Raw genomic sequence first — 21,200 nt, forward strand, 5'->3', positions numbered from 1 at the left:
GCTCCAGGTTTCAACCACGGGGCTGGCTCCCGGCCTCCCAGAGGTTTGAAAATATTTACTGGAGTTCCGCTCCAGCCAACTCCGGTTGAATTGAAGCCCTGTTTAAATTCCTTCCTTGGGGGTGGAATTGGAGGGAGGACCATGCGCATTTTCATGCCAGTGACAGAGGGCCCATATGTGTGTGTCAGTGCTCCTGGGGGCAGTAATGATGCATTGTCCATAGCAGAGCTTTGGAGCTGTGCTCCGGCTCTGGAGCAAGCTCCAGGCAAAAACCTGCAGTTCCACTGCTCCGGAGCTGCTCCGGGCTCCGCTCCAAAGCCCTGGTCCATAGTTAAGCTGACCGGCTTCAGGCTGGTGCCAGTGTATCTCCCACAAAGTAATTTAAAAGCTGTTTCTCTTGCTCTAAACATCGCCTCCCCCTGAATCCCAGGGGCCTCAGCTGCTGAGCACAAGGACACAGGAAATAAATTCCGGCCTTCGGGTTTCACATTTCTTGTCGGCCAAAGGGCCTCTGATCTTGGAGGAACCAACAATGGAGCCTCGCTTTGTGCAGCAACAAGGCACCAAACGCTGTAGAATGATGAATAAAAAACCCCAGCCCCTCTCCCCAAGGAGCTTAAAATTGAAATTGACGATGAGCAGATGGTTTGTTTCCAAGCGACTGGCGCCGTTCCGTGCGTATGTGGTTATGTAGTCCCAGAAGAATGTACACTGTATATACAGATCTCAGTCGTTCACTTACTCCCCAGCCCTGCCTCTCTGGGGTTATTTACAGTTAATCTGAAGAAGTCTGTCTTTTATACAGCTGATTTTGGGAAGGGAGCTATTTTGGCAGTTGGGAAGGAATCTGCTATTAATGACCGCAGCGTCTGAGCCTCCCACTGAAACGTTTTTTCCCAGCACAGGGATTTTCACAGCACCATGTTACAGACGCGGACCTGAGACACAGAGAGACGCAGCAGGGTTGTCTGTGGCAGAGCTGGGAATTGAAGCCAGTGCCCTTGGGCAGGGCTGCCGAGAGCGGGTTCGGGCCACGGTGAAAACATTTTCTCGGGCCCCCCCAGCAAGGGCCGAGAAGGGGGGGAAGCCGGGCCCTGGTAATTTGTACCGGCTTCCCCCCGCTCTCTTCGGCGCTGCCCTTGGGTCCTACTCCAACGCTTTAACCATCCTTCCTGGAGCGGTAAATTATATGAGGCAGGTCGAAAGAGACTGGGGGCCTAATCCAAAGCCCAGTACGGTCTTTCGCTGACCTCTGTGGACATCAGATCCAGGCAGGCACCCGTAGGAGGGAGAAACAGCCTGGATTTGTGCTAGTGGAGATCTCCTTATATGGGAATTGGGCGTGGCTTGTATTTAGTGGGTGAAGAGCCCTAGCAGGAGTGGAAGAAACCGAATCTACTCGCTGGTCAGCACATCCCCTGCCACACCCGGAGTCCAACAGGCCAGGGGTCTGGTAGAATCACGCCGGAGCTTCAGCCCACCTTCAGGCTCGAATCTTCATGCTCCCATCCAGGCCCACCTTCTCCTCTTGACACCAGCCCAGGGACCCTGTAAGAAGCATATAAGGTGCGTCTGCAGGGCCGACGAGAAGGGGGGGAAGCTGGTACAAATTACGGGGGCCCGGCGGTCCAGAAGGGGGCCCGGGGCCCGACTATGAGAACCCGCTCTCAGTGGCCCTGTGCGTATGTTCAGACCCTCTGCTGTATCCCTCGGCTGCTTCCCACCGCGGCCTATAGCTGGGCCTTTCTCAGTCTCTTCCCGGGTTCTCTTCTGCTCATCCTAAAAAGGGGAACCGAACTAGTTCTGGGAAGCAAAAGGACCCACCCAAGGAGGCTCTGACGTTTCGGCGTCCATCCTTCATCCACGGGGCTAGCTCAAGAGATCCACCTCTGAGCCGGGCTTTTCCTTGTTTAACTCCTCTCTCCAGGCACTGGTGTAACGGGTGGGTCTGACTGGGCCCCCCCGGCTCTCACAAAGCCCTTCCTGGGGACCGTGGGGTCTGTACAGCCCATCGCAGTTTCTGTTACAGACCCGTCTTTGCAGGGCCGTCCCTAGACATTTTGGTGCCCTACGCAGCCTCCCATGGTGTGAGGGGAGGACGGGACATCCCCAGGCCTCTGTGGGGAAGGGGAGGCGGGCCCCAGGCCTCCGTGGAGGGGGGGAAGGAGCAGGTTTGGGGAAACTGCCCCCCAGCACGAGCCAGCTGAGCGGAGGGGGCTGGGGCCAGGTCGCTCCACTTCCCGCCGCCCGGTGAGTGCAGGGTGCCTGACCCCTGTTGCAGTCCCCCGGGATGTTGCTCAGGGGAAGGGGTGGAGTGTGGGGGGGGATGGGGTGGAGCAGGGGTGGGAAGAGGTGGGACTGGGGCGGAGCAGAGGTGGGAAGAGGCAGGGCAGGGGCAGAGCAGGGGTGGGGGCTTTGGGGAAGAGGTGGAGCAGGGGCAGGGGCAGCTTTCCTGGGCGGCTTAGCCAGCCAGGGGATTGGGCTGGCCGCTGGAGCAGCACGCAGCTGTGTAGGAAATTTGGGGCAATTTGGGGCTGGCTTTGCGCAAATGGGCTTCCCTAACTGCAGAGGGGGGTGGTAGATGGCATGCACATTCCAATTCTGGCACTAGACCACCTAACCACCGAGTATGTTAATCGCAAGGGGTATTTCTCAATGGTTCTCCAGGCGCTTGTGGATCACCATGGGCGTTTCACAGACATTATCACAGGCTGGTCCGGAAAGGTGCATGACGCCCGCATTTTTCGGAACACTGGCCTGTTCAGGAAGCTGCAAGTAGGGACTTTCTTCCCGGACCAAAAGATCACCCTAGAGGAAGTCGAAAGGCCCATTGTGATCCTAGGAGACCCTGCCTACCCCTTAATGCTGTGGCTTATGAAGCCATACATGGGGCAACTTGACAGCAGCAAGGAGCGATTCAACAACAGGCTGAGCAAGTGCAGAATGACTGAGTGTGCTTTAGGCTGTTTAAAGGCCCACTGGCGCTGCCTATATGGGAGTCTGGACCTGGCTGATGACAATATTCCTATGCTTATAGCCGCGTGCTGTATGCTCTATATTTGTGAAGGGAAGGGTGAAAGCTTCACTCAGGGCTGGATCACAGAGGCCCAATACCTGAAGGCTGAGTTTGAACAGCCAGAGACCAGGGCTATTAGAGGGGCGCAGTGCGGGGCCATAAGGATCAGGGCTGCCTTGAGGCAGCAATTTGAAGCTGAAAGCCACTAACATTTGTTGCTATGCTCGGGAGTGCAGTGCTTGTAATGCTAGGAGGTGATTGTGATTGGTGCACATGATGCACTATGAAGGTTTAAGAAAATTGCCTGTTGCTTGGCAGGGCTCTGTTTGCTTTCAATTACTAGAATAAAGATTGCTTTCAAACCACCACAATTATTTTATTGAAAAACAACAACCGTAGGAGAGAGACAAACACAAAACCACATCAGCAGTGAAGGTGATGGGGGAAGGGAAGGTCCCAGGAGGAGGTGGGGTCCCAGGATGGCTAAAGATTTGTGTATGTCCAGGGATCATATCCAACCCTCTCCTTTCGAGTACAGTGCAGCGGGTACTGTACTTCAGCAGGGCTAAGCTGCAGAGGGACGGGTGTTGTGTGCAGTGGGTAGTGGGAGTCTGCAGGGCTGGACTGTGACGGGGGAGGAGTGGAATGCTGCGGGTATGGACTGGAGCCAGGAGGTTAATAAGAGTGTGTTGGTGGTGTCTGGGGGGGCGCATGGGAAAGAGTTTTGCAACAGCGGCTGCAGGGGAGGGCGGGCACGGAGCTGCTTGGTTTGAAGAGCTAGAATGGCCTGGAGCGCGGAGCGCATCATGACCTCACGCAGAAAGTCCTCTTTAGTTTTTCCTGGCCGCTTTCTAATTCTGCGCAGCCGTTCAGCCGGTGATAACAAAGAGGGAGGCTGGGCTCCCAGGGTCATCTCTGTGAAGCCAAAACGCAACATTTTACAGAAGCAGTATTGTTTGCAACACAGAGACCGCTGATTCAGTGATTTTAAAACACAGCCAATATTCACATACTGTCACTATCTGGCTGACCCCAGGCAAGCACACATGAGCCCCAAGACCCCCAAAATGGGAGTAGCCGCAGGGGCAGAGGCAATCAGTGTTCCCAGACCCTGCTGTACACTGGGCACGTGGCTTTTGGGGAGAGCCAGCACTATGGGGGGGGGCCTTATAATCATTCCTGTCCCCACACTTTCCACAGGAGGTGATCATTATGGAAGATATCTCACTGCTGAGGGTGAGCAGGGAATCAAGGGAGGGTCTTCTCCAAGACTGCGGCTTCTGCCCTGGCCCTTTTGCAGCTCCCCCGTGTGCAGCAATGGTGTCCCCCCACAGTGACGGCAAAGTGGTGCAGGAAATTTACCGTTAATGGGGCAAGAAACAAAGCAACTCTGCCGAGGAACCTGTGGCAGCCGATTGCCCAGTATCTCTAGGAGATAACCCTAACCCTAAGCAGATTCCCGTGAAGTGGAAGAGTCCATCAACACCCTGTTCCGCTGCTCAGACTGTATGTAGGGTAACATACAGACACAAGCCTGCTTTCTGCAACCCTCCTGCCCTCAACCATTTGCTTCAGTGATTCCCAAAATCAAAGCCACTTACCAGGAGCCTCCTCTCCTGTTTGCGCTTTGCCAAGCTCCGACCGCTGTGACTGGCTAGCCTCCTCCCTGCATGCATATCTGGCCTCTGAGTCGTCCTCTGCCTCTGGGTCCCCCTCCCCCTCCACATCCTCGTCCAAGATTTCCTCCTCCTGGCTCGGTCCACTCTCAACTGGCACATGAGCCACCGAAATATCCTCAGTGGTCTTCGCAGTGGAGGTGGGGTCACCACCGAGTATCACATCCAGCTCTTTGTAGAACCGGCAGCTCATGGGTGCAGCACCGGAGCAGCGTTTTGCCTCCCGCACCTTGTGGTAGGTGTTCCACAGCTACTTCACTCTGACCCTGCACTGCAACGTGTCCCGGTCATGGCCCCTTTCTGTCATGCATCGTGAAATCTGTCTGTAGGTATCATAATTCCTATGGCTGGAGCGCAGCTGGGACCGCACAGCCTCCTCTCCCCAAATACCGATGAGGTCCAGCAGCTCAGCATTGCGCCAAGCGGGGGATTGCCTGAGCATGGAGCAGCCATGGCCACCTAGAAAGATGTGTTGAAACCACTGCACACATCACCGAGCAAACAGGAAGGGGACTTTCAAAATTCCCAAGGAATTTATGAGCTGGGGATGATGGAAGAAAGCAATGGAAACAGAACAAGCATTATTTTTGCATCTGCTTTCATTTCACCCGCAACCCCAGCTCCCATTTTGTCCAAACCTCAGCGCCTTAGGGCAGGGAGATGGCTGGATCTGTGTTGATTGGGAATAGGTTTAAGATCAACTGAAACAAGCTGCTGTTAAACCGGAAGAGGAGGGTCTACGCAGGCGACCGTTTGCACTGGTTTAACTAGATTGGTTCTGAAGCCAAACTGGTGCAGCTGCAGGTTTCATGCCCTAAAATATCTGCTGCTGGTCTCTGTGGGAGCCAGGACCCCTCGTCCGACACAGCCTGGGCACGCCGCTGGTCCTCGTGCTGACAGAGCTCTTTGTTCAGTGCTAGAAGAAAGCGCTTCTTTCTGGGATTCTTTTCCCACTGCCCCCGTGACGCCAGCCCCACTCAGGCTTAAGCAGCAGTGTAAACAAGGTGCCCAGAGCACAGACAGTGGGGGCCGAGCACAAACCAGCCACAGCTGTTTGGCGGCGCCTCCAATCAGCTAATCAGGGGGGCTCGGGAAGGGGTTTGGGGGAGGGCGGAGAACTGCGAGTGGCGGACGGGCAGGGACCTCAGGGAGGAGGTGAAGCAGGGACGGGAAGAGACGGAACAAGGGCGGGGTCTGGGGGGAGGGTGTGGAGTGGGGGCAGGAAGAGGCAGAGTGAGAGCAGGGCCTTGGGGGAGGGGGCAGAGCGAGGGTGGGAAGAGGCGGAATGAGGGTGGGGCCTCAGGGGAAGGGGGCGGAGCGAGGGTGGGAAGAGGCGGAATGAGGGTGGGGCCTCAGGGGAAGGGGGCGGAGCGAGGGTGGGAAGAGGCGGAATGAGGGTGGGGCCTCAGGGGAAGGGGGCGGAGCAATGGTGGGAAAAGGCAGGGAGAGGGCGGGGCCTCAGGGGAAGAGGGCGGAGTGAGGATGGGAAGAGGTGGGGTGAGGACAGGGTCTTGTGGGAGGGTGTGGAGTGGGGGCAGGAAGAGGCAGAGTGAGAGCAGGGCCTCAGGGGAAGGGGGCGGAGCGAGGGTGGGAAGAGGCAGAATGAGGGTGGGGCCTCAGGGGAAGGGGGCGGGGTGAGGATGGGAAGAGGCGGAATGAGGGTGGGGCCTCAAGGGAAGGGGGCGGAGCGAGGGTGGGAAAAGGCAGGGAGAGGGCGGGGCCTCTGGGGAGGAGCAGAGCGAGGGTGGGAAGAGGTGGAATGAGGGCAGGGCCTCAGGGGAAGAGGGCGGAGTGAGGATGGGAAGAGGTGGGGTGAGGACAGGGTCTTGTGGGAGGGTGTGGAGTGGTGGCTGGAAGAGGCAGAGTGAGAGCAGGGCCTCAGGGGAAGGGGGCGGAGCGAGGGTGGGAAGAGGCAGAATGAGGGTGGGGCCTCAGGGGAAGGGGGCGGAGCGAGGGTGGGAAGAGGCGGAATGAGGGTGGGGCCTTGCGGTGGAGAACTCCTGGGGAAGGTCACCACAGCTCAGTCTCTCGGGCGCTCGTTTACACCCAGTGCAAAACACGGCACAAAGCTCTGGTGCCGCAGCGGTTGCGGCTCCAGGGCCGAGCTAACAATGAATCAGGCCCATCGGTGCTACAGGAGGTTGAGGCAGAGCCAGCAGTGATCAGAAGGGATCCGGGGAAGATTTTTCTCCAGTGTGTTAGCTGCTGCTTTTTAGGAGCTATAATATTTTCCTGCTTGCGCTGAGTCATCCCTGTCCTACCCCCTTATCTCCCCTCTCCAGCCTATGCCCGCGGAGGTGAACAGGCTTGTGAGATAGCCGTACTAAGCACCACAGCCTGCGAAAACCACAGTGAGGAGGGAGAGACGCAGGTGTCTCTGCTCAGGGGAGCGGATAGCTGGGGAGCCAGAAGCCGTGATGGACTCTGGAGGGGAAACACGGGTGCAGTTGCCCTGAACCGTGACAGTGGGGAAAAATACATCTGCTGATCTCAGACATATAAATCTATCTCCCTTCTCCATGTACATGCAGCCCAATGGGCGGTGAGTGAAACCTCTTGCTCTCCCCAGGACTACATTCATTTAGAGGCTCTTTTTACTGGTGCTAGGGGTCCTGGCTTCTAGGGGGCCCCGATCTCAGCTGGGGCAGGGACTGTCTCTCGCTGTGTGTCTGTGCAGCACCTGGCCCAACAGGGCCCTGATCTCAGCTGCAGTCTCTAGGTTATATTGTAACACAACTATCTATTGTTATTAACAGATACATTTGCAATGGGGGCAAAGGAGGTGCTGAAATATTACAGCCACAGGAGCCTAGATCAATAGAATTTGTAGCAGCAAGAGGTGCTAAGGGCTTGAGTAAGGGACACAGACCTGAACGATCTTCATTCCCAGGTGCCTGTTTAAGGGGGAAAGTCGCACTGACACAGCTGAACAGCCCCCCACCCCCATAGCCGCCGTGGGAAGGGAAATACGTGGTAACCGCTACATGAAGGGTACGTCTCCAGAGGAGATCACATGGCTCAGATACTTAAAAGGAGCCTGTGGAGTTTGAGAATGTGGTGGGAGAAGCGCAGCCCACTTTAGCTTTACCCTTATCTGGCAGCAGTAGTAAACTGTTATCCTCTGGGTGGCCCAATTGCTGGAGGGGGAGGTGACACACGCTTTGCCAGTACGCTGCATGCTCCTGGCCCAGGCTTAGGAAAAGGCTAGGCTGTTATCTCAGCCTGGAGGCGGGGGCAGGGGGTCATGGTGGACAAAGCAACGCAGCGCAAGCTCGCCGTGTGACGCTACGTCGGCTGTGATGCTCGGAATCCGGGCAGGGGAACAGCGAGTGGTGCGGTGATTTGACCTCTGCGAGGTTCGTTGGTGAGAGCGCTACTGGAATCCCACATCCAGATTGGCTGTCCGTGTTGTAAAACCGATGTTGAGAAATGGGAGGGAGTTGCGCAGCAGAGGACCACAAATGTGATTCAAGGGCTGGAGAAAACAGAGAGACGTCGAGAACGCCGTCGGTTTAGCTTATTAAAAAGATCAAGAGGTGATTTGATCCCAGTGTACGAGTACCTTCGTGGGGAGAAAAGACCAGGTATCGAAGGGCAGAAAGGCATTAGCAACACCAACGGCTGGAAGCTGAGGCCAGACAAATCCCAGTTGGAAGAAATAAGGTGCAAATGTGGAGCAGTGAGGAGGATGAGCTATTGGAACAAAGGACCCAGGGAAGCAGTGGCTTCTCCTGATGTCTTCAGATCCAGACTGGACACCATTCTGGAAGATGCTTGAGTCAAAGACAAGCTATTGGGCTCAGTACAGCGGCAACTGGGTGGAATAATCTGGCCTATACAGGAGGCCAGATCGGATAGTCTAATAGTCCCTGCTGGCCTTAAAAATCTATGCCAGCGGTGTGGGGACTGTCAGGCATTGGAGGCTATTAAGGCCAGGGGAAGCATGGGGATCGCATGGCAATACATGCATTTAAAACAACCCAGGGAGAGGGTTCGGATGGGGCAATGCAAGTTGCATTAGGTCTATCACACGGCCCATTCCTGATGGATTTAAAGGGAAAGTGCACAATTAAAATAACTGCCCTTGTCTTCCTGGTAGGTGGAGAGACAACAGTCCCGCTGCTGATTGGCAACAAGATGAAGGAAGAGAGGCCACAAGCAACTAGAGATCCTGGTAAATATTTTTGTCTTGGTTAAGAGAGGTTTCAGAGGGACCTGGTGATGTGATTTGTAGAGGGACCAAAAAGGGGGGGGGGGGTTGATGCCCTTTTTATGAGCTAAAGGACTGAAAAGGGTTTAGTATGTTTGTTTCATGCTTGTTTTTTTACATTAGTGAGTCAGATCATTTCTACCCTGGAAGGCTTTATGGCCAACTGAAGAACTGGGGTAGTGAAAGGCTGTCAATCCAGAAAACTATGTGCAGTACCCATCAGCCCCTCTCAAAAATTAATATGGGAGAACCAGACTGGTTCAGTGAGGGCGAAGGGCCTGGGAAAAGCCTCCTACGAAGAGTAAGGGCTGGTCTACACTGGGGGGGATCGATCCAAGATACGCAACTTCAGCTACGCGAATAGCGTAGCTGAAGTCGAAGTATCTTGGATCGAATTACCTGGGGTCCAGACGGTGCGGGATCGACGGCTGCGGCTCCCCCGTCGACTGCGCTACCGCCGCTCACTCTGGTGGAGTTCCGGAGTCGACGGTGAGCGCGTTCGGGGATCGATATATCGCGTCCCGATACGGCGGGTAGTGAAGACGTACCCTAACTGAAAAGATTAGGGTTGTTAGAGAGGAGACTGATAAGAGGGGACAGGATAAAAGGCTATCAAACAAGAGATGGGATAGAGAAGGCAAATCGGGAGTGTCTGTTCTCCCTGTCTGCTAGTACAACAAGGGGATGTTCAGTGAAATTAAAAGGTGGCAAATTCAAGACTGATCAGAGGAAATACTTTTTCAGACAATGTGTGATTAAACTGGGGAACTCACTGCCGCAGGAAGTTATTGAGGTCAAAGACTAGAAAGGATTCAAGGAGGGAATGGATGTTTATATGGATAACAAGAATATCAACAGTTATCTCAATTAATGATAAAGATTTTGGAAGGGATATAAACCCTCTAATTTCACCTCTCCTAGCCCTTGGAGTCTCCTAACCTGGCAAAGTGCGGATTGGCACAGTCTGTGTGGGGTGGAGATGCCAGGTATGTGGAAAGCCAGTCACTTGGAGACTTGGAAGGGAGAGAAGCAATGATGGTTGTATTAAAAACAGCTCTGTAGACATGGAGGGCAGGGCTGGCTCCAGGCACCAGCTTACCAAGCAGGTGTTTGGGGCGGCCACTCCGGAGAGGGGCGGCACGTCCAGCTATTCGGCGGCAATTCGGCGGACGGTCCCTCACTCCTGCTCGGAGCTAAGGACCTCCCGCCGAATTGCCGCCGCAGATCGCGATCACGGCTTTTTTTGTTTGTTTGTTTTTTGTTTGGCTGCTTGAGGCGGCCAAAACCCTGGAGCCAGCCCTGATGAAGGGAGCAGGATGGGTGCTTGGACATCTCACAGGGTGTTAGGCCCTGCATGGAGCAGAAGGAAAGGTACTTGGTTGTATGAATGGACAATCTCTTTTGCATCATGGTAAGTGGAGAGGTGATTGTCCACATGCTCCCTGTCCTGAGAGCGGTGGAAGACAGGATAACAGACACAAGTAAATAATTCTGTGGATTACAGTAGCAACCTCAGTTGAGCTCCATTGTGCCAGGCACTGCACAGACACACAGGGAGAGACAGTCCCTGCCCCGGCTGAGATCAGGGCCCCATCGTGCCAGGGGCTGCACAGACACACAGCGAGAGACAGTCCCTGCCCCAGCTGAGATCAGGGCCCCGTAGTGCCGGGCGCTGCACAGACACACAGTCCTACCCCACAGAACTTCTAATCTGAATAAACAGACACAGGGTGGGGAGGAAAGCAAAGACCGAGAAAGGAAGTGATTTTGCTACAGTGACCACACAGGTCATTAGCAGAGTCAGGAACAAAACCCACATCTCTTGAATCTGAGGACAATGCACCATCCTTATTGGCCCTCACTGGCTTAAATATGAGATTTCACAAACATTTATAACATGCCTCGGAAAGGAGATAATAAATTGAGGTTTTGCACTTTTATTTGCTTCGTTAATATATACTAAGAAGGAACTAATTTCTTTATGATGACTAAGAATTCAGGGGATTTTTCTACCCTGAAAATCTCTATGGAGAACTGGCAGGATTAAGACCCCACAAATACTAAGGAATTTGGGCCAAGATTTCCAAAATGACTAACGATCTTAAGTGTCTACTGGATGCTCCACTTAAGACTACAGCTGGCTGGAAAATGCTGTTCTTCCCCCTCTCCCCCGGCAGAAAAATTCAATGTGAACAAAAAAAAAAAAAATGTCATTAAGATTCCAGCTGAAAATTTTGACTTTACATCAAAAACTGAAAATTGTTGACCAAACCCCAAACATTTTGGGCCCAAAACTCAAAACTTTGTTTTCCAGTTTTCTAACAATCCTCGCTCCCCATTCCCCACCCCAAGTAAAGCAGACAAAGTGTGTGTGAAAATTTTCATTTTGGTCAAACCCCCAAGCCTTCGATTTTCCTTCGAGAAAAAGTTTGGATGGAATTTTTTCCTGGGTTTTGCATAGTTGAAACCCTGTAGAAGGTCTTGATTATCAGAAAGTGCTAAAAAATACACACACAACAGGCCACTTCAAGAGGTCTCCAAGTTGGATGTCCAAAAATTGAGGTTCCCCAAATAACTAGTCATTTTTAAAAGTCTTGGACTTGAGCAATTAGACAGGGAGGGTGGCTGCTTCTGCTTTTAAATCTAAAAGTCCCAGATTCAATCCTCACACATGATCCAACTGTGGATGCCTTTGAAAAATTGGCTAATTCATTATGTGTCTAAACGGGAGCTGAGCGATTGAAAATCTTGTCCCTATGGTGGCTTTATACCCTCTATAATAGAGCTGGTCAGAATTTTTCAATGGAACAGTCTATGTCGGAAAATGCAGTTTCATTGAAATCAACACATTTCACAAAACTCTCTCCATTTTGACAACATGTGATGTGAAAGTTTGAAAATGCTTTGTTTTGCCTTTATCATTCTATTTTTTGTTTTGGCTTTTATATTATAATAATTTCAATATTAATTATATAATATATTAATTTGATATTATACCTAATATTAAAACATTATATGATATTTCAATATTATCAAAAGAAAACATGGGAAATGTTGATATTGACTTTTCATCCCTAATCAGGATGATTTTTTTTTTAAATACCAGACTTTCCCCTGGAATGGAAATTCCAGCTTTTGAGCACTTTGCTCTTCTAAGACAAATCCTGGGCTGTCCCGGTAGCTCTCAACTAAATAAGTGATGGCCATGAAAACCATTCTCCCCATCAACCACCGTATGGCCCCAAAGTCTCCAGTCTTCAAAAGGTGGTTAGTAGAGCTGGCGGAAAGTTTTTTCATTGAAAAGTGGCCTTTTAAAAATAAATACATATTTTCACAAAAAGTTATCCAAATTCATCATTCGTTGTGCTTTCGTTTTCAAATTTTTGCATTTTTTTAATTAAAACCATTATCTAAAAAACTGGAAGGGGGCGGGGGGCTGTGAGTGTACCAAAACCCCAGTTCTCCTTTTTTTCAATATTTTTTTAAAAAGGGGAAAAAATTATTTCTTTAATTGAAAAAAAAGAAGTGGGTTTTCAAACTCTTCCAAAATGAAAGTAACTTCAAAATTGTTTGCAAAATTAGTTGTTGACGATTCACCCACCCTTAGCATGTGGCCCTAAAAGATAAGCAGGGTGTTTAAAGCAGTAGCATTGGAACATGAGACCAGTCAGTCTGTGCAAGAGAGGTGGTGAAATATACAGAGCTAGATTTAGCCTCTCCTGCCAAGAGCAGGGCCGGCTCTAGGTTTTTTGCCACCCCAAGCAAAAAAATTTTTGGCTGCCCCCACCCCAACCCTGGGCTCTCACCCCCCCACACCCCCTGCTGCCCCAGCCCTGGGCTCTCTCTTCCCCCCCCCCACCCGCACCCCCTGCCGCCCCAGCCCTGGGCTCTCTCTTCCCCCCCACCTGCACCTCCTGCCACCCCAGCCCTTGGCTCCCTCCACCAGTGCTGACTCCATCCGCTCTCCCCTCGCCTCCAGCCAGTCTGGCACTGGCAGGGTCGGGGTAAGCAGCGGGGCTCCCGGGCCGTGCCTCAGCCCAGGGTCCCTCCAGCCAGGGCTCCCACCTCCAGGACCGGCCGGGACCCGGGAGGGCAGAGCCAGGGGACCACCCTGGTAGGGGGCTGAAGAGCCGGGGCAGGGTGGCCCCAGAGGGAGCGGAGCCCCAGAGAGCGGGACACAGGCCCCGCACTGCAGCGCCCCACCCTCTATGGCCCCGCTGCTGCTGCTTCTCCAGGCCACCCTGCTGCAGCCCTTGGGCGGCTCGGGCCGTTTCGACCAGCCCCGGCTGCGGCGTTGGGGGGCAGCCACCCTGAAGCACCTGCAGGCGGCTCCATGTGCCCCGCGGGGCGGCCCCCAGCCTGAGTGTCCCCCACTCGGAGCCTGCCCGGCCCAGCCACAAGGTGCGGGCGCTGCTCCCCCGCGGTGCGAACCGCAGCAGCCCCAGGGCGCCCCCACACACGACGCGCTGCTGCTGCCAGGGCCGGCTCTAGGCTTTTGCCAAAAAGAAAAAAAAAGATGGCTGGAATGCTGCCCCTAAAAATGTGCCGCACCAATCACGTGCTTGGTTTGCTGATGCCAAGAGCCGGCCCTGGCCAAGAGGCAATTACCAGTCATTACAGTTCTCACCCTACGGCTGCTACGTTGGCTGCCTGTGACAATCTCCTTCATTATTGTTCTTTTTCAGCTCTCAGCCTACAGTGCATTCGAGATCAGAAGATTCCAATTGCTCTGGGTGTCATCATCGCAGTGCTGGTCTCTGTTATAATTGCACTGGCTGGTGAGTGCAGAGCCCTGACTCCCCTGATCTCAGGGGCTAATTCTCAGTCACTCCTTTCGTGGCCACAGTACAGGCTGGGCACTGGGGCCCCCCAGGAGAGGAGTGGGGACAGGGGTTGGGGAACCTGGGGGTCAGGCAGAGGTTGAGGGGGATGTAGGGTGTGTGTCTCAGTCGGGTGGTTTGAGTCCCTTCTCTGGCAGGGACCCCCATTCAGACACCAGCTCCAGGAGCAGGACGATCTCTCACCACAGCGCTACTTGCTTATTTTCAGTGAGAGCCTCCCAGGCTTTCCCGCCCCCCATCAACGCCGCGTGCCCGGATGACTGGATCGGAAACCGAGGCAAATGCTACTTCTTCTCCGAGATGGAAGGGAACTGGACATCCAGTCAAAGCAAATGCTCTTCACTCAGCGCCTCCCTGGCTGTGATTGACTCCCCGCAGGACCTGGTGAGGGAGAGACGCTTGCGCGTTGCAAACACAGCTGTGGGTTCCAGACAATTCTTCAGTGCGAGCCACTGACCCGCGCGGCTCAGGAGGTGCAAAGCGAGGGGATGCCGGCCCTGAACGGCCAGCGTTCGGGGAATCTCTGCTGATGAAGGTGGCATAGTCCCCATGAAGCAAGAGCTCTGCTAACCCCAATGCATCGTGGGCATGAGGTCACCCAGGGATACTAAGCCAGCGGCATAATTTAAAGCAACTGCCCTGACTTAGTTCTAGGCTCGGCCGAACTCCATTTTTATTTTGACAGATAATATCAACGTTTATTTTTAAGCATTTTTTTTAAACCATCAATTTACATTTTCGCAGTAATGGGGAAGTGACGGGAGGCTCAGACAGTACGGGGCGTTAGCAATCATTCTTTAGTGACAGTAGAGATGGGGTAGTCAATTATCTTTTGTCAGGGTCCACATTGCTTGGTCAAGGTCAAGGGCCAGACTCCAGAGAAAATAATCATCATCATTTAAAAGATTTCTGGAGTACGTTCAAAAGCGTCGGGTAGTCTGGATGGGCCCGCAGTCCGCGTATTGACTACTCCTGCGGTAGAGGTTGAGATTCAAAAAACTGAAGCTTGTTGACCTTTAAGAGTCTGGCCACAGGGAACTTGCAGACTGCAAATGGCTCGGCTGGATGTGTTCACGGGCTAAAACTGCCCAAAATACTTCTGGTCAAATCCTGTGGGACAGATGAACAAGTTCTCCCACAGCCCACTATGGAGAAATATAATATATGGAGATATACCTATATCATAGAGCTGGAAGGGACCCTGAAAGTCATTGAGTCCAGCCCCCTGCCTTCACTAGCAGTACCAAGTACCTATTTTTCCCCAGACCCCTAAGTGGCCCTCTCAAGGATTGAACTCACAACCCTGGGTTTAGCAGGCCAATGCTCAAACCACTGAGCTATCCCTCCCCCCAGGGGTGCTAGGAACCCTAGAAAAGGATAGTACACGCCCACAGAAGCTGTAGTTCTGACTTCAGTTCAGGCCTGTGTATCGCGATAGGGACGCACCAGCACCGTTCAGATGTCTGGGTTTCCACTCCAGCACGGGCTTGGAAACACAAGTCCCAAAGACCTTCGCTTAGCGTGCGGTGTAGACGTTCTCAAATTGTCCACATCATATGTCAAAGGACAAGGTAAATAGCCTTAAACCAACCACTAATAAGTTCCCAAGCAGCATTTTTGTTGTTTTGCCCAGTTGTAAATTTCAATTATCAATGGAAATATTTTTTTCATCAGTCTGTGAGTGGGTGTTGATGAAACAGACATTTATCGGCATTTACCTTTAAAAATCTAATCCTTCCAAGCCAACTTATTTAGCTGGCCCACATTCCCGGAGTACCTGAGCACCTCACAATCTTTAATGTATTTAACCTCACTACAGGTGTGTGAATAATTGATTTTTTGATTTGGTGGCCAAAACAAAAAATCCAAGGGGGAAAAACTTGGTTCATTTTGAACCAAAACTGAATTTTGGTGATTTAACTCAACCAAATGAAAGACCACAAGACATTTAGTTTGGGGTCAAACTAAACATTTCCCATGTCAGTTCAAAACAGAAGGTCAAACGAGTTCATTTCAAGATTTTCACAATGAATCATTTTTGACATCTTGGTTTTCAGTGTTTTTTGGCCAAAAACTATTCACCAAATCCAACTTGATTATGGTATATAAATACCTTCATGGGGAGAAAATGCCAGGTAGTAAAGGGCCATTTAGCTTAGCGCAGAAAGTCATAACAAGAATGGCTGGGAACTGAAGACAAAGTCAAGTCAGAGATTGGGCACAAATATTTAACGGTAGGGTGCTTAATCACTGGTACAAGCTACTGAAGGAAGCAACAGGTTCTCCGTCTCTTGAGGGCTTTGAATCCAGACCGGGTGCCTGGCTGGAAGATCTGCGTTAGCCAAACACCAGTTATTGGGCTCAATAGCGGGAGGAACTGGTGAAAGGTGAAGGCCTGTGTTAGACAGAAAGTCAGACTGGAAGTAGAAGGGTCCCTTCTGGCCCAAACTCTATGAACCTATGAAATTTCTCCTGCTAAATTTGGGGCAAGAGGGTAACTTTGAGGACACGCATCAGAGTTAAGAAGTGGATAACAAAGCATATGCTTCTAAGGGGGAGAGCAGCTCCTGGGGAATCAAAGGTGGAGGGTAATTGAGGCCGGAGAATGAGGGACATGGCAGATATTTTGCTTTGCTTTCTGTAGGATTTCATGCTGCGCTATAAAGGACGCTCTCACCACTGGATTGGCCTATGGAAGGAGCTGGACCAGCCCTGGAAATGGCCCAATGGAACTGAATTCAACAACATGTGCGTCCTTTTCTCTCTCTGGGGTACAGAGAACTGTAATAATCCCTTGGGCTTGGGTCATTAGCAGGAACAGAACCCACATCCACAAAAACAACTCAGCAGCTGGTGCCCCCATGTGGCTGGGTGCAGGGTGGCTGGGCCTTCCCCTTGGTCACCTCCTCCTGTTGGGTTGCCCACATGGGTTTCCCATGGCCTAGCCCTCCAGGCTGGTTGCCCAAAAGTTCAGTCCCCTTCCAGGGCATTGAAGTCCAGCTGTAAGTTGGACAGGGCCCAAGCTGGCATCCCCCAGCTGGCCTCTTCAAGTCCCTTCGGCCAGCTCGCCCTGTAGGCCGGCAGCAAAGTCCTTCCAAATCAAACGGAACCGCAGTCTCCTTTCACAGAGCAGCAGGTCCCGTGGGTTCTATCGAACTCAGTCTATACAGACAAGACAAAGAATAAAAGGGGAAACAACCTTGTCCGAGCAACAGAGCCAGGATTAGAAAGCAGGTCTCCTGAGCCGCAGACCCGGCGGCTTCTCTGTATGGACTAGGGAATGCCTGTTGGTTTCATTTACAGTCCTCCTTCCTGCCTGTTGCAGGTTTCCAGTGAGAGGGGAAGGGCAGTGCGCTTTCCTGAATGACATTGGTGTCAGCAGCTCCAGATGCTACTCGGAGAGAGGTTTCATCTGCAGCCGGCCAGACGACTGCACTAGAAGGAAGCCAAGCGCCGCCAGAGGGGACGCTGTCTAAGCTTAAGGGACCGCTGCAAACTCTTCAGTGATCGCAGAACTTGCACAATGGTCATTTTTAGGGGGCATCCTACCTCTGCAGCCATGGCTCTGCGCAGATGCCTGCAGAAAACCCAGTGACAAACACTAACCTCCTGCAAGATTACTCCGTTACCACGCTGGGTTTTAAACCCTTTTTGTTTTTAGAAAAGGTGAACGTTGGGATCCTCTTGCTATAATTCTGTGACCTTCATAACGAGCTCAGATTCTGCAGAATCCCAGCTTTCTTTCTTTATTTTTTTTAATATGTAAGTTTCTAGCCCTTGTGGTTTCGAAGAGAACTGTTCTAATACTAATAGAGCTTGAGTCTGCAAAGAGCCTGCCATGCCTCAGAAAAGTGCCTTATCAGGGCCGGTGTAATCACTAGGTGAATTAGGTGGCTGCCTAGGGCGCCAAGCTTTGGGGGTGCCAAAAAGCAGCGCCCCCAAAAAATTTTTTACACTATTGCTGCAAAACGAATGAATAAAGAAAAGAGAAACGTCGTTGAACTTGCATTTTAACTTGCCGCTCTTCTCTCGTACATTACAGCTATAGCCTACGCCAGCTCTGCGTTGCAGGCACAAGCGTATTGCTTCACTACAGTGCAAAGTGGCAACGACGTAATTTTTCTCGTCCCGCACAGCCGTTACCTGTTCTGACAGGCTGTTTATAATGCTAAGTTTACTAGTTTTTGGAGGTTGTCGACTGAGGCTAACAATTTTTGTTGAGTTGTTTCAGATCTAAGACTCTAGCAAATTGCTGCTGCATCATTTCGCTAATACATAACATACTGACAAAGTATTTGAGTGTATATGTTTATCATGTGTGAATATGCGTGTGTAGGGTGTTGAAATTTGTCATATTGATATTGTCAGTTGTTGTTGTATGACAGTCGTTATTTTAAGATGCATGCTATGTTGTGCAAAGTGAAAACAATAACAATGTCAACACTGTCAGTTTATTCATTTATTTTCATTAAATATGTAGACTAAATAATGAAATTAATACATTTTCAAGCCAAACGTGTATTAATTCTAATGAACAATGCCACATTATGCAGTATTCATTTTTGAAAGTTTATAATAAGTGATGCTCCGGGGGGGATTGGAGGGGGGGCGCAAGGTGCAAGTTTCTCCTAGGGTGCAAAATATCCTTGCACCAGCCCTGCTTATCATGGAATTGGTGTGTTAACTCTGAAACCTATCAATGGCTGTGGGATCTAGACCAGCCAACATGACTCGACTCCAGGAAAGAGATTTTCAGATTTCAGGCCTCTGGACTCTACACTATCACCCTAAACTTTGGGGGAAGGCCTAAAAATCAGAGCGCATTGAAATTTTTCATTTAAAAACATTAAAATTTCAAATTTTTAAAAATAAGGAGAAAATGTTTGATAAATGTCTCTTTTTTCCCCTAGCCAACTCCACTAGAAATAAAGGGGTAGAGCCTGCTGGGACCCTCCTTTCAATTCCATCTCAAAAACTTGATGACATGGTCTGAGTGGATCAGGGGGAAACATATTTTGAATGGAAACCTTTTTCCTCCAAGAAAATGGCTTTTTACCAAAAACAAACATGTGTCTGTGTAACCCTTGAGAGGGGAAGTGATATCTTTTATTGGACCAACTTCTGCTGGGGAGAGAGAGGGATGAGCTTTCAAGCTACACCGAGCTCTTCAGGTCTGGGAAACGTACCCTAAACCCCCCTGTATTCACACCCTACACTCCACTGCAATTATATTTGCCCAAAATATACCGTGTAAGAGATCATTTGAATACTAATAGCATGCTGGCCAAATGCATGTGTTAACCAAATACGTGAAGTTCTGAATTCCCCGTGTATCATGGTCCTAGAACAGGCCTGTCCTATAGACAATGTGGCTTTGCCTCGGTTTATATATTAGCCCGAACAAAGGGTTCAAGCAAAGCAGCAGGGGTTGTCTTGAGCCCAAACTTGAGACAGAGAATTAACCTGGCTCCTGCACCTCAGAGAGACACAGGCATGGGCGGCGGGTGAAGCTTTCCCTGGGGGAGGTTAGCTCCCCGTCCCGCCTTTTCCACCCGTGGCCCCGCCCCCACTCCACCTCCACTCCGCCCCCACTCCACTCCTGCCCTGGCCCTCCCATGCTCAGACCCCTCCCTGCTCACCCCCCCCCCCCCGCCCACTGTGTCCCTCCTCTCCTCCACCCTCTGTGGGGACAGGGGGGTGAGGAGTGATGCAGTGAGCAGCAGGTGGGGGGGGGGGTCTCACGGGGCGGGGGATGAAGAGGGACATGGCAAGTGGCGGGCGGGAGGGACTCACGGAGGGCGGTGGAGGAAAGGAGGGATGTGGTGAGCGGTGGGGACATCTGGAGGGGGAGGAGAGGAGGGAGGGACTCAGCCAGGCAGCGGTGGGCAGTGTGGGTCTTGGGGAAATGGGGCAGCAGGGAGGGGAAGCGGCGGAGCGCAGGCGGGGCCACCACGGCACAGGCGTCTGGTGGCGGGGTGGTGGCCCCACCGCCCATGGACGCAAGGGACTGAATCCCCATGGGACCTTCCGAACTTTGAAAACAAAGACAATTCTTTGGGACAGAGAGATTCTCCATCCTGATCTGCCACTTAAGACGACGAGGAAAACCAGCACCTTGTACTTCTATGGACGGCCCTGAGGCCAAGTCTACACTACAAACTTATGGTGACGCAAGTTACATTGGCCGAAAGCTGCCGCAGGTCCGACATCGCTTGTGCTCATTTATACTTGGCTCCAGAGTTGCCCAGAGGGGGGCACAAGTGTGGCAATTTGCCCCAGGCCCCGGGCCCCGCAGGGGCCCCACGAGCCCTGGCCGAAAATCCCTTTCCTCACCCAGCGGCAGTCCGGGTCTTCGGCGGCTCTTCGGCGGCGGGTCCTTCAGTGCTGCCGAAGACGCGGAGCGACTGAAGAACCCGCCGCTGCCACAGACTCAGAGCACCGCCCAGTGAGTACAAGCGCTCCCCCACTTTGCCCCAGGCCCCCTGAATCCTCTGGCGGCCCTGCTTGGCTCCCTGCGATGGCGGTGCGCGTACTCACCGAGAGCGCTTGTATCCATGTACAGTGATGTGCCCCATGGGTAGGTGCCACTGGCCACTGGGAAGTTTTGGCCATGCAGGATGGGGCCAATATGAGTTGCACAGGGTGAGGTGGGAACATGGAGTCAAGTTCCCACTGTGCCACTGCCCAGACACACACAGCGAGAGACAGTCCCTGCCCCAGCTGAGATCAGGGCCCCGTTGTGCCAGGCGCTGCACAGACACACAGGGAGAGACAGTCCCTGCCCCAGCTGAGATCAGGGCCCCGTTGTGCCAGGCGCTGCACAGACACACAGGGAGAGACAGTCCCTGCCTCAAAAATCTGCCAATCTAAATAGACAACACCAGATTATTATCCCAATTTCACGTGTAGGGAACTGAGGCCCAAGAGGATGAAGTGACTTATCCGTGGTTACACAGAAAGTCTGTGGCAGAGCCAAGAATTGAACCCTGGTCTTTTCACTCTCTCCCTTTCCCCCACAGCCACCCTGCCTTGAGTGGTGGCTGCTAGAAAATAATTTAAAAAATGAACAACAACCTCTTCTTCTCCCTGGAAATTCAGGTTCCAGCTCCCCTACGTTTCCCTGGAGACTATGTAAAATGCCGGAGAACTGGTAGGATTATGATGATACCAGAGAGTCCATACAAGGGAAACCTGATTCATCAAGACAAGAAGAGATTCTCTCTTGAAAATGCCTAGTTGTTTATTTGTTAACTCCAACACTTGGGAGAAAAGCAGTCTGCGTTAAAGACTCACTAGCTCCGCCCTTTCCATTAGCCCTGTGTTGTGACATGCCTGGATTGTCCTAATCCACCCCGGTTCATCTCATAACTGCAAGATTGCTGGATGCCCCACCCCAGCTCCCTTTAGGCTGAGAGCCGGTGTGAACGTGAACAACAGCAGAGGACAGAAACAGTGTG

The 21,200-nt window shown here is 52.1% G+C and overlaps 1 protein-coding gene across 2 annotated transcripts; it reads left to right on the forward strand.

Annotated features, from left to right (window-relative positions):
* Window positions 1-6,723: 6,723 nt before the first annotated feature.
* LOC135888232 (C-type lectin domain family 2 member D-like) lies at window positions 6,724-18,287 on the forward strand. 2 transcript variants are annotated; one of them, XM_065416041.1, is made up of 6 exons: window positions 6,724-7,234; window positions 8,792-8,866; window positions 13,588-13,680; window positions 13,952-14,127; window positions 16,388-16,491; window positions 17,069-18,287. In XM_065416041.1, the coding sequence occupies exons 1-6, from the start codon at window positions 7,228-7,230 to the stop codon at window positions 17,217-17,219; spliced, it is 606 nt and encodes a 201-aa protein (XP_065272113.1). In that variant the 5' UTR covers window positions 6,724-7,227; the 3' UTR covers window positions 17,220-18,287. The 2 variants fall into 2 exon arrangements, with proteins under 2 accessions (XP_065272113.1, XP_065272114.1); XM_065416042.1 differs by lacking the exon at window positions 6,724-7,234 and adding an exon at window positions 9,824-9,888 and having other exon boundaries at window positions 8,791-8,866.
* The last annotated feature ends 2,913 nt before the right edge of the window (window positions 18,288-21,200 follow it).

Source organism: Emys orbicularis, chromosome 13 (genome assembly GCF_028017835.1).
Source record: "Emys orbicularis isolate rEmyOrb1 chromosome 13, rEmyOrb1.hap1, whole genome shotgun sequence".
NCBI classification, from domain to species: domain Eukaryota; kingdom Metazoa; phylum Chordata; order Testudines; family Emydidae; genus Emys; species Emys orbicularis.

Bases quoted from the DNA above. Each gene is read 5' to 3' on its own strand.
- LOC135888232 (XM_065416041.1), top strand. The intron at 13,681-13,951 runs GTGAGTGCAGAG...GCTTATTTTCAG, and splicing joins TGTTATAATTGCACTGGCTG to TGAGAGCCTCCCAGGCTTTC. The intron at 14,128-16,387 runs GTGAGGGAGAGA...TGCTTTCTGTAG, and splicing joins TTGACTCCCCGCAGGACCTG to GATTTCATGCTGCGCTATAA.